At 39.7% G+C, this 13439-nt stretch overlaps 1 protein-coding gene across 15 annotated transcripts in view; it reads left to right on the forward strand.

Annotated features, from left to right (window-relative positions):
• The window catches only part of ST7 (suppression of tumorigenicity 7), a 276697-nt gene that overhangs the window by 130207 nt on the left and 133051 nt on the right, over nt 1–13439 (forward strand). For 2 of the 15 annotated variants that reach the window (XM_073009297.1, XM_038004450.2), the window contains one exon: nt 12925–13127. The exons of 12 other annotated variants lie outside the window; for them this stretch is intronic. In XM_073009297.1, the coding sequence (XP_072865398.1) occupies nt 13127 (1 nt within the window). In that variant the 5' untranslated portion in view covers nt 12925–13126. Of the gene's footprint in view, nt 1–12924; nt 13128–13439 lie in introns of those variants that run through there. One more of the 15 variants, XM_038004447.2, reaches the window with a different exon arrangement.

Here is a 13439-nt window from a genome sequence, read left to right on the forward strand (position 1 = left end):
GTTAAAATTCTGGAAATGAAACTCAGAAAGGAAATTAAAAGAAAAGGGAAAAATTGCATCAATTATGACAGATAAGAGGTTAATGTACTAAGAGCTTTTATAAATTAGTGACATTCCAATAGAAAAAAAGGCAAACAACACGAACCAGTAATTAAATTAAATTAAAAAATTAATTAAAGCATTAAAAACTAGAGAAAATAGACAGAATTTTAAGCCTAGCTAGTAATCAAAGAAATAACCAAACTTCCCTCCCCCTCCCCTCCCCCTCCTCCCCTTCCCTTTCTTCCTCTCCCTTCCCTCCCCTCCTCTGCCTTCCCTCCCCCTCCCTTCTCTTCCCTCCCCCTCCCTACCTCCTCCCTACCCCTTCTTTTCTTTTCCTTTCTTTTTTCTTTTCTTTCTTGAGCAGGGGCAGGGAGGAATGGTTTCTTTCTTTCTTTTTTTTTTTTTTTTAAATTTTCTGCATTTTAAAAAATGTTTTGGGAAAATAACTTTGAAAAGCAAAAGCAATCTCCATCCATTTTGGGGATACGGGTTTGTTTGTTTCTATGGTAACGTGATGGTTGGCCTTCCAGTGGTAATACTCATTTGTAATATACCTGGGCCAGAGGTAACTTCTGAATTCGTGGCACAGGATTTCTTGGTGTGAGGCTGACTGATTCATTCAAACCTAGGACTGTAGCTTCATTAACCTTGAGTTTTAACCAATTACTGATCCACCTCAAGAAACATTGTCTAGGTTCTAAGGATCTAGGCATTAGACAATTGCTAATTAAAAACATGAAATTTCTTTCTTTTTCCTTCTGCATTACAGATGAATAGATTATTCACCATGAGGAATGACCATTTTGGACACTATTTGAGATAATAAGAATAGATTTTTAAGAGGGGGAAATGCCATTTGCAGAGGCTAGGAGCATTTTTATTAGGGATGAATTTAGCTTAAGATTTGTGTGGTAATAAAAAGCACCTGGAATTTAGATGCATCTTTTAATAGATTTTAAAAAAAAACCAAAAACGGTCTTGCCAATATTTGAAAATATCAGTGCTCCAGTTTCCATTGACTGTTACCCGTAGACATTATTTAAAGCTAGGTGCATTTGTGATTAACCGGAGTTCACAGCCCAGGACCTAAGGAGATAATTGTAGGTGCTTTCTGGAATAATAACTGGTCCTTAGGTACAAATGCAAAGCCAAATGTAGTTACTAGAATTGAAAATAATAAAGCCAAGGGCTTATTTTGGACAACCACGCAGTTGGGAGCAGCTGAATACTAAAATAGTGGCCTGTGTGGTGGTTTCCCCTGTGGCTTCTTATCTCTGTGGGTTACACACCCTCACCCAGAGGAAGGCAGCCTTCTTAATGCAGCTTGCAGCAGGCCTTCTTCTGTGGGGCAGCTTTTCCTCAAAAGAGAAGTACATTAGTCATTGAACTGTTAGAGAATATAATGAAAAGAAAAACCCAACTTAGGATCAGATTTGGTTTTTACTACCCCATGGCCTGTAGCTGTTTCTCTGACCCAAAATATTATCTTCCTTTGAGGCAAACTATTTAGTATTCAGTTAGTAGAGGGTTTCAAAACAAAGCAAGTAAATTAATAGAAAGTGTAAAAATCAGAATAAATAGATTAGAAAATAGCTTTATTTTTGTTTTGTCATGTAATGTCGGCTGATAAAACAGGAATATACATATGTGTAGTTATCAGGTTCAAAATCATGCCAGTTAAAGTTCTCTATGTTTTAATTTTTCTTAAAGGCATATATAAAAAAGAATCTCAGAGAAAGGAGACACATTCATAATGACTACCCATACATATATCTTTAAAAGTTTGGTGTAAGAATGAACCAGTATTATACTTCATAGAAGGGCTGATTGTTCTTGCAGGAGAAAAAAGGTTTGAGTTTTATTCATAATTTACTTACTAACTCATTCAATGCCATTTATATCTTTAACTTAAGTCACACTTAATGATAAATGCTCTTCTCTTTACTGCCAGACTGCCTGTAGAAATAGCTGAGCTGGCTGCCTTAATTTCCTTACTATTCACTGTCTTTAATCACTTGAAATTTGACTTTGGCCCCACTTCACCAACATGCCCAGACTCCCACCCTTTGTGTCACATTGGGAAAGCCACATCCTGTTGAATTTAACTGTGCAACATCTGATATGCCCAACTCCCCTCTCCAGTGGTATCATAGGCGCTCCCCTCTGAAATAATTCCTGAAGCTGCACATTTTACACACTCTACCCCGTTGCTACCAGATGCATCCATCTTTGTCACATCTCTGGTTATGAATGGCGAGTATCTTCTCTCTGCCTGCTATATAAAGTCCACTTTTCTTGGCTTTACGTTTGAGCCAACATTCTCTCCTACTGCTTCTCATCTGCTCTGTTTTCCAACCCAGTTCCTTCATGTATGCTGTGATATCTACCGACAGTCCATACTTTCTCCTTTCCTTTTTAATCTCACATTCAAAGCTTATCCTTCTTTCCAAGCCCAGAAGGAAGGACATCCCATTCATTAACCTTCTCTAACCCTCCTAGCTGGAAGTAATGTTTACTTCCTCTAAATTTTATCTGTACTTCTCTTCCGAGATGTTTCATATTCTGTGTTATTTGTGTAGCCATCTCATTTTCCCTTCTCAAGGGTAGGGTCATTCTCATTATCATGTTATTTTCTGTCCCCAGTGTCTAGTTCAGTGTATCATACCTTTTATAAGCTAAATATATTTTAGATATTAATAAATGTAAAGCATATATGAAAGATGTTTTAGAATATAGATGGTTATTCCATTATACTTGTAAATATTCTTCTTACATTTCTTGGTTATGCTAAATATATTTTAGATATTAATAAATGTAAAGCATATATGAAAGATGTTTTAGAATATAGATGGTTATTCCATTATACTTGTAAATATTCTTCTTACATTTCTTGGTTATTTCCATGCATTTTAGATTTAAAAATTATCTGTTCAATCAGCTGATTATTATGAGTATTTTGAACCCTTTTATTAGGTTCCAGTACATTAAGTAACGAATTGCTGTATTCAGCTTTATAGCATGTAATCTTCTGAAATCTTACTATTAAAGTTTCTGTAATATTTTTCAGTGTAACTTCTGGTTATAGAAAGAGTAAATGAGAAGCTAGTGAACAAATTCCCCTCAAGATAATGGAAAAATCCTAGCACATTTTGCATGACTGATGCTGTAAAGAGCCTTTTGGAGTACTCCAGTGTGAACACAAGAACAAATGGGAGTGTCCTTTTATACCACTCACTCCAGCCACCCCATAAGAGCATGTATTATAGCTCCCTACAGTGACACTGCACCTTGTGAGAACTCAACGATCCAGTCATTTCAACTCCCCAGAGCACCAAGTGCTAAGTAAGAAAAAAAAGGCCAGTACGTATAGCACATACAGATGAGCATAAAATAATTACCAAGGGAAGGCCTTACCTTTGGCTCTCAAACACAGCTGTGATTTTACATAGTTCCAATGCACATCTTTTAGGGCTATACTTGGCAGCCTTCTCAAGGAAACTTTCCTTTATGCACATTCTGTCACTGACTCCCTCCAGCCCACGGTTGAGTTAAGAGTACTAGCTCTATATTTTCAGCAACACCAGAATTATAATTGCCTGCCAGTTTGTCTCTATGTCTGCTTCTCCCACAAAAGCCAGAGCTCCTTGAGGATAAGAGCTATGTATGTATCATGTATCTTTGTATCACCAGTGTTTTACATAGTACCTGGCCACACATTGAATATGAATATCTATTGAATGACCAAAACTGGTCATGTGCCTTTGAAATCACAACAGATTTTTGAGTAGCCCATTAAGGTGAAAAAGCTGTTTGAAGCAGGTACACAACAACAAATAATAGTTCATATCTGATAGTGTGTCAGGTGACAAAAATAACATGAAGAAGACATTAAAAAAACAAAACAAAACAAAACCCTGTCCAGGATTACTTACTTTTGGAGGGCAATAACCTAGAGTACTTCAACGACTTTTTTTTTTTTGAGATGGAATCTTGCTCTGTTGCCCAGGCTGCAGTACAATGGCATGATCTCGGCTCACTGCAACCTCTGCCTCTTGGGTTCAAGTGCTTCTGCCTCAGCCTCCTGAGTAGCTGGGACTACAGGCACCCACCACCACGCCCAGCTAGTTTTTGTATTTTTAGTAGAGATGGGGTTTCACCATATTGGCCAGGCTGGTCCCGAACTCCTGACCTTGTGATCCGCCCACCTTGGCTTCCCAAAGTGCTGGGATTACAGGCATGAGCCACCGCACCCGGCCTCAACAGTTTTTTAAAAAACTTTCTTGCATGCTAACACAGTACTGTAGTTTACATTCATTTTGATGACTTAGAGTTACCAAACAAAGATTAAAATATGTTCCAGCCATTCTTTTTAAGGGTGAAGTCAAGTATGTAATGCATTTTGGAAAGATTCTCTTGGAAAATTGCTTTAAAAAGTGTCTTTGGTTTAATAGGATAAAACCTTAACTATCCCACATGGCTAATTTCTGCGGGTTCTTCATAGCCATGGTCTTGCTGTATGAGGATAATATAAGTATATCTGGGACCATCTTGATTTATTAATGTGTAGTAGTCATTGAGTCTCCCTAATATGGACTTCAGACTGTACAGGTAGTCTAGGGATAGAAACATACACACACACACACACACACACACACACACACACACACACACGGCAAGGTCCCAGCCACCAAAGACTTACAGTTTTGTCAGATTTATATTTTCTTAAGAAGGTTATTATCAGAAGTCCTGGGAAATGCTTGTTATAACTTTCCTATCTAGAACTCTGCCCCTGATAGTCATTCAGCATTTATCAAACATTGAGTACTGTGTGGACCAGGCTGTGTGCTGGGTGTTCTGTGTTCGCTGCTAGAGGATTGAGACATAGTGTGTGTGCTTGTAAGAGGTTCCCAGAGCCTGGAACACCTTGTCTTAGCTAAGTTTCTATTTCTCTTCAGCATAATTAGGGGGAAGATTTGCTTTGTGTACAAATAGACATTTATTTTTTCTTCCTGGTATTAAATAGTTTATGAGAAACAGACAAACTCATAAAATAGTCTTCAACCATAAATGAAAGCATATTTTAAATAATTAAAAATATAATAAGACTTATTTAGGTCTTTCCCCTGTTCTTGACAAGGGTGGAGATCTTCATTATCAAGGTTCCTCTAATTAAAAGGGAACAGATAGTCTGAGATCTTGCTCCACTTGTCCTTGAGGGTTATTAAGGTTTGTGTGTGACTGGATGTTGGATGGTCCTTCATGATATCAGGGAAGGCTGACAGATGGCCTCCCTCCAGCAAGGGAGAAGGTGCCATGAAGACTGAACGCTGCATTGTTCCCACCAATACAGTTTGCTCCAGTATAGTTTCCCAGATCACAGCTGAGAAAAGAATGTGCTCAGCTGCACGCCTCAGCAGAGCCAGATGCCCAGTACAGCAGAAACAGTGTACCTGTAAAGTTGCCACGGCAACATCAAGAGTGGAGGGAAGAGTAGACAGAATGATTTATGAGGGTTTCTTGCTGTAGGAATGGGTCTAAGAATATACCTCCACGTCTTTTCCTCAAGAATGTATGACATAGGATTTATCAAGGGGATTGTGATGCATAAAAACTCAAGACCTTATCAAAGCCCAAGGAGACCAGTGCCAAGCACAAGGAGAGGGGCAGCGAAGCAACAAGTGAGGAAAAGAAGTGCTTGTGCTGTGCTTTTAATCCTTGATTGAACTGCTGCTCTGCCTTGATGTAAAACTGATTTTTAAAAAACATGCAAATATTGTATGTTTAAAATATGACTAGAAAAAAGCCACTTACTGGGTGAAATGAAGATATTTTATTTCCATATTAAAAAAACAGCTCCTCTCAGCATCTACTTTAGTATTAGCACATTTGCAAAGACAGTTACATGCCAGCATGTGAAATAGCATGTCATGGTAGCAGAGGGAGAAGTTGTATTTTATTTATGAACAATTGGGAAAGAAGCGCTCGGGGCACATAGAGTTGGATTATCTTAGCACCCTTTCTCGGCATTCTGCAGTTAGCCAGCATTATCAGATGTCAATGTTGATTTTTATTTTCATGAGTTATTATGTTGGTGATGGTATCAGTTTTATATTGCTGCATAACAAATTTCCATAAATACAGCAGCTTAACACACACTTCTTATCTCTCAATTTCTGTGTCAGGAGTCCAGGCACGGTTTAGATGAGTCTTTTGCTCTGGGCCTCACAAGGCTATAATCAAGGTGGTGACCAGGCTGCTGTTTCAATTGCAAGTTCGGTCAGGGGAGAATCTGCTTCCAGGTCACCCAGGCTGTTGACAGTAATCATTGCTGTAGCACTGAGGACTTGAGTTTTTGACTGGCTGTTGTAGAGGCTGCCTGCGGTCCACATGGTCACTTACTTCATTAAGCCAGTAAGGAGGATCTCTCTGTCTGCCACCAACATAGAATCTTATATATAGCTGTTTGTTAGAAGCAAGTCCCGTACTCCATGTCCCACCCACATTCCAGGGAAAGGGGTCACATAAAGTTATGAATAACTGGGGCTGCCTGTAGTCCCAGCTACTCGGGAGGCGGAGGCAGGAGAATGGCGAGAACCTGGGAGGCGGAGCTTGCAGTGAGCGGAGATAACACCACTGCACTCCACAGTGGGCGACAGAGCGAGACTCTGTCAAAAAAAAAAAAAAAGGTTATGAATACCAGCAGAACAGGGTTCGTTGGAGTCACTTTAGCGTTTGTCTGTCACAGGGTCATTCTGAGAAAAAGTTCCTTCATTTTAAAAGCTGTGCAATTTAGAAATCTGTTTGAAATTAGCAGGAGTGTAAACTAAGCCATTAGAGCTTCCATTTTTCATTCCCTTGTCCTTTGGTAAATGAGGAAGGGCAGAAGTAAAGTTGCAGCCTTACTTAATAGAAGCTGACAGGAAGGAAGAGAGAAGTTAGTAAGGTTGAAAGAACAATAAAATGAGAGAAGAGAATATTCTCTATTATCACATGGAAAAATAAAAATACAAATGATGTATTAAACTATTCCAATATGTTCCCTACCTCACTTTAAAGGTCTGAGAAAACAGTCTGAGATGAAGTCGCTGCTAGACTAACTTGTCTCGTAATGTACTTTCTATAGAAAAGCACATTTTCAGTAACTAACTCAGAAATGTTGCTTTGCATGAAATTGACAATTTCTTAATCCACACTGATAGCCCAGTCTTAGGGCCTGGAAGGTACTGTGGCCTTGAATATTCATCCCTAGCAATGAAAACATTACTAACCAGCATGCTTAGGTTATGGTTTAGGCTTTAACATGGCCTAGGTCATAAGCCATAAGAAGACTTGAAGAAAAGGAATAAACAGGATCACAGGTGGTTCCCATATGGCCTGTGGCTCAATTGATTGTTCCCACGGTATCTGGTAAGGCAGTAATCAGAGATTTAGGAGCACATGTAAGACTTTAGGGACATTTCTTTGCCTTCTAAAATGGCTGCTTTCAAAATCACCCTCAGGTTTAGTACTACCCCAAGCAACTGGAATCCAGATAAAAGTACCCTTCTATTAAATGATTTCTTCATTGTTTTGTAGGACATATATATTTCACATAAGGACTGATCACAATGTGGATGTTTTGCTTCCTGGGCTATACACTGTAGCACAGTGCTTGGCACATAGAAGATGCTCAGTTAATGCTAATATGACAGCTACTACTACCATTTACACATTCAGCTCAGTCTCCCCTGTGCATTCTACAGCTATAGTAATATAAGATGCCAAATCAGGCTGGGCGCAGTAGCTCATGCCTTTAATCCCAGCACTTTGGGAGGCCAAGGCAGGTGGATCACATGAGGTCAGGAGTTTGAGACTAGCCTGGTCAACACAGTGAAACCTGTATCTCTACTAAAACTTCAAAATTAGCTGGGTGTGGTGGCACATGCCTGTAATCCCGGCTACATGGGAGGCTGATGCATGGGAATCACTTGAACCCGGAAGGCGGAGGTTGTGTTGAGCCAAGATTACACCACTGTACTCCAGCCTGGGCAGCAGAGTGAGACTCCATCTCAAAAAATAAAAAAAAACCAAAGAAGAAAAACAGCCATCATAATACATATTATTTGATGAGCTCTGCTGTATTAGGCATTTTATCTGCAGTATTATATTTAACTCTTGTGACAACTATGCAAGATAGGTATTACTTTTTAAATTTTATAGACAATGAAACAATCTCAAATGTGCATGAATACTTTTTGTAAAGAGATTTTCACCCACATTGATTTACCAAGAAAGTAAGTAAACCAAAGCCCCCTCTTCTTTATCTTTTTAGTTGGGCTGCATTGTCCATCCCAGCACTGCATAAACTTGTTAGAGAGAAGTCCTCCAAAAATCATTTTGGTAATTTTGGAGAAGACCAAACAGCTGTCCTAATTTTTAGAAGTACTATTTGGATTCATGTTAATTTGTCTCATCATAATGGAAACTGAGACTAGACATTCACTACTAGTCAATCAGTATTCCATGTATTTGTATACAGGCACCTTAGATAGAATTTCACATATCTAATTCCCCACCAGTGCCTCAACTGCTCTTCACTTTCCTTCCCTGGGCATTCACCCTCAGGCCCCAGGGCTGCAGTACTCAGCATGGAATGGCCTATGGCTCTACCCATCACTGTTCCCTAGTCTCTGCAGCCATCAGTAACTGTACCTGGTTAACTTTCTATTCAGCCTACAGGTCTCAGATGAGATGCTTTTTCTTGGCAGAAATTTTTCTTGATCTTCCTTTCCTTTTGGTGCCCTTTCCCTTATAATTTCCTCATGTGTCTTTTCCTATTTGCTTATCCGATTACTTGCTTCTCTCACCCATTGGATTGTGAGCCTCTTGTGGTCAGGGGCAGTGCTCTGTAAGCTGCTGTGTTCCCAGAATCTGGCCCAGGGTAGGCACTCAGCGACTATAGACTGATGTTAAGAGAAAATGCACATTTCATCTCAGCCTCAGAGCAGTTCTGGGAAACAGATAGGAAACCAAAGCTCTGCAAGAGCTCTCAGGGCCATCGTGACACAGTTGTTGGTCTCGTGTTTGGCGACTGGGTCTCCTATTCCTGGTCTCTTTCCTAGGCATAATGCTTTTATATAAAGTCCCTTCCGTTGTTTTTTGTTTGTTTTCTTTTTTCAGCCTAAATAACTTAGTTTCTCTAAACTTTTCTCCCAGGGACTTTTTTTTAACCCTTTGAATTATTGCTGATTGTTATCTTATAACTTTTATTTTTTTTTTTTCCATTTTGCATGTCATATTTTAGCAAAGCATTAAAAGGAACATGGCACAAAGCACGCCCATATTTTTGGATGCTGTGGACTTCATCATGCTGCTTATTCAGTTCTATCTAGTCAGTACCTCCAAGTCATTCATGCTGCCTTACCTCATTCATTCGAAGGCTTCCCTGTGCAAGGTGGAATATACGTAAGGAGGCAAACACACAGGGTTATATGCCTGCTATGCTTTACAGAGGCCTCTTCCAGGAGTGTAATACAGGGGTTGCTCATACTCTGAAGAAAGTAGTGGCAGGTTGTTACTGTCCTGAGAGCCAGAACGTGGCTGGCTCCTTACAGATGTGGCTTCATAGGGGCATGCCACGTGATTCCTGAGTGAGCCTTCTGGTATTAATTCCCTGCACACTGGGGTGATTCTTCACTCCCCACAGTTGAACCTGCTGTATTATCCTGTTACCTATGCTTTTCTGTGATCCATAGAGGTAATTTAATTTTCAGGCCATGTACCTACCCCGCCTACTTAGTTTCTTCTCAGTGCCACACTTAATTCCTTCACATTTACTGATTAATTAAATGAGAAGACTGTGCCAGGTGAAGGTGCAGCATCTTCAGAACTCTATGTGGTGCATTCCCTGAGGCTGCCCTTCAATAAGTGATGTAATATTCTTCGAGCAGTGTGACCTGTTAGAGGTACCCAGTCAGGTCAGATGAAAAGCCCTCTGATTTATTGAAATAGTGCATTAGTAAAGTATTATAGTTCATTTTCACAAAGCTAGATTAGTTGTTACGTGTTAGTTTTTAACATTTGTTTTGCCTAGCCCCAGCAAATATGGAGGTGACCTTGATGTATCTATAGAATATCAGGAATATCTGGCTGGGCGCGGTAACTCACACTTGTAATCCCAACACTTTGGGAGGCCGAGGTGGGTGGATCACCTGAGGTCAGGAGTTTGAGACCAGCCTGGCCAACATGGTGAACCCCCGTTTCTACTAAAAATACAAAAATTAGCCAGGTTTGGTGGCAGGTGCTTGCAGTCTCAGCTACTTGGGAGGCTGATGCAGGAGAATCACTTGAACCAGGGAGGTGGAGGTTGCAGTGAGCCAAGATTGTGCCACTCCACTCCAGCCTGGGCAACAGAGCGAGCTTCTGCCTCAAAAAAAAAAAAAAAAAAAAAAAAAAGAATATCGGAAATATCCATTTTGTGTGGATAAAAGCACATACCTCACAGTTTTCTGGTCCAATTTTTAGGCACTTTATCAGGCCCTCATATGTTTTCAAAAATAATTGCTAATGACTTTGATGAAACTAGGCAAGATATTTCTTGGTTTTAGGGCAGTTCGGGGTTTGTAGCCTTCCTAATGTAATAGAAGAATTTTTAACTAGATTCTCCCCCTTCTCAGGGTGGCTTCCTGCCTTTCCATTCTAGTGCTTCACACACAAATGACAAGCTCACAGGGGACTTATCTAGAAAAGGCAGAGATAAAAATAAGTGCAACGTTAAAAAAAATCTGTCTTATAGTATCATTTAGAGCTTCCTCTCCTTTTCTAATGAAAGGCTACTGTAGTTTCCTTTTGTCCTTTTTTGCTGAAGGCTTTTCAGTAATATTCCCATGTGTCCCCCATGGTGCTAAAAGCATGAGCTTGGGGGCAGGCTGACTGGCATTCAGGTCTTTGCCCAGCCTCCAGCCGCAAGACAAGGCAAATAATATTGATCTCATGGAGCTGAAATGAAAATTAACTTCTCTAATCTGTGGAAATGCTTCCTTATAATCCTTAAACACATAGATAAATACATAGATTGAAATGGCAAGTACCAAATGTTGATATTATGTCTAGAATTGCCACATGTTATGTCTGCATGATTTTAGCCAGATGTATAATAAGGTTATAAATGAATAGGTTATTAAATGGGCATCTCCCACTGTCCAGGTGTTTGTTTCTGCTTCTCTGTTTTCTGTTTGTGTCTCCATTTATTTTAATGCCTACCATTATGTCTCTCAACTCTGCCACCTTCCTATACATGGATATACCAGAGAAATAAACTTTAATTATTAATTATTATTGATATATAATCGTAATTAAATACAAACAAATGAATGGAATCTTTATTTTTATCTCCTTTAAGAAAACTCAAAAATTTTTTTTCACTTATTGATTAAATCTTCAGTCTTTTGCCCCCAGTGGATCAGTGATTTTTCAGCAGAAAATCTTTCTTCTCCATTGCTTTATGCTTTTGTTGCTAGGCAGTTAACAGCAGGGCTACTAAAGCACTTCTAATTTAGGCAAATCTTTTCCTCTATTTTAGAAATGGATTTCAATGGCATTCAGTTTGTTTGCAGAAACCTACTGAAAGGTATATATGGTACAGATATGAATGTTTATAATTACAGAATAACAAAGTGAATATTCTGCTGGCTTTTTCTTTTTTCTTTTTTTTTTCTTGTGATGGAGTTTTGCTCTTGTTGCCCAGGCTGTAGTGCAGTGGCGCTATCTTGGCTCACTGCAACCTCCGCCTCCCGGGTTCAAGCGATTCTCCTGCCTCAGCCTCCCAAGTTGCTGGGATTACAGCACCCACCATGCCTGGCTAATTTTTTGTATTTTTAGTAGAGGACGGAGTTTTGCCATGTTGGCTAGGCTGGTCTCAAACTCCTGACCTCAAGTGATCCACACACCTCTGCCTCACAAAGTGTTGGGATTATAGGCATGAGCCACCACGCCCAGCCTCTGATGACTTTTAAAAAAATAACAGGGAATGTGGGGTCACTCATAGTGTGGAGGGAAATTTTGAGAATTTTAAGCACCTCTGAATCATATTGGCAGTTATAAGCTCTAGGGGTGTTTTGTGCACATTTGATATTTTTCCTCTTTAAAAATCTCCTTCCTTCCATGAACAAACTTTTGCATGGGAAATGACATATCACTTTATTTTGGTTTTTTTTTTGATGGCCAGGGAAAGCCTCCTCAACTCAACTGTACCTTCCTCCTCTTACCTCATAGCCCTAAGCTGATCACTACTTCTGTGCCGCCTTCTACCTTCCCGGAAGTTCCGGGTCTATTTAGTTCGAGTTGTAAATATTGACTGAACACATTGCGTTAGTCCAGTCTCTTGTGATTGCAAATGAGATACCACAGGTCAAACAGATTCATTTAAGAGTAGGTGCAGTGGGAGGCGAGCTTATTGAGAAGATGCTCAGGTAGCACGAAAGAATGTAACCAGTGTACCCCTCTACATCCATGTCTTTGTTGCTCAATCTCCTTCCCTCCCCAACCCTTGCATCTGCTTGGAAAATCCCATGCTGTCTCCTTGGCATCTTGAGGCAGGTCCTTTCCTCTGTTTAGATTGTCCTCCTTTCCCTCCTTCCGTCCACTTTGGTCTGGTTAGCTTTTAATTATTCTTCAGGATTCAGCTGAGATGTGTCCGTCTCCTGGAATTCTTCCCTGCCACCCAGCCTGGGATGCATCCCTCTTAAGTGTTTTCATAAAATCCTACGCCCAGGACCTATCTATGCACTTATGTCATAGTTGCTCATTTGCTTGTGCGTTTCAACTGCACTTGGTCTTCTAGAGGGTAGGAACTGTGTCTGATTCATTCTTTCATTTTTTACCCATTATCTCATTCATAAACAGAGAAAAATATTTGTTGAATGAGTGAACGTGGGATCTCTGTTCATTTTGGTATATTACTTTGCTTTCTGGGCTGAACTCAGGACAGATGCCAAAGCCTTTCCCTCTAATGACATCAAAACCCTACTTCTAAAACCAGACTGGATGTGATTCCCTTCTACAAACAGATTCAGTAAAGAAATGTGACTATTCCCACAAAAAGCCCAGTAAGTATGTGGTGGTTTTGATAATAATAAAAGTTTTGTGTAGTATCTAGATATAAATAATGACTTAAAATATATATATAAAATACTTATAAGCGAACCCTAATCGGTGAGCAACCAGGTTAACTGGATGGTGGATATGAACAGAGTGGTGGGAATTGGTCAAGAAGGTGCCTGGGCTACTCTGCCTATGGAATAGCCATTCTTTATTCGTTTGCTTTCTTAATAAACTTGGTTTCACTAAAAAAAAAGAAAAGAAAAGAAAAGAGAAGAAGGTGCCTGGCAGTGAACATTCGTTTTTAGAGGTTTATTTTT

Source organism: Chlorocebus sabaeus, chromosome 21 (genome assembly GCF_047675955.1).
Source record: "Chlorocebus sabaeus isolate Y175 chromosome 21, mChlSab1.0.hap1, whole genome shotgun sequence".
NCBI lineage: Eukaryota > Metazoa > Chordata > Mammalia > Primates > Cercopithecidae > Chlorocebus > Chlorocebus sabaeus.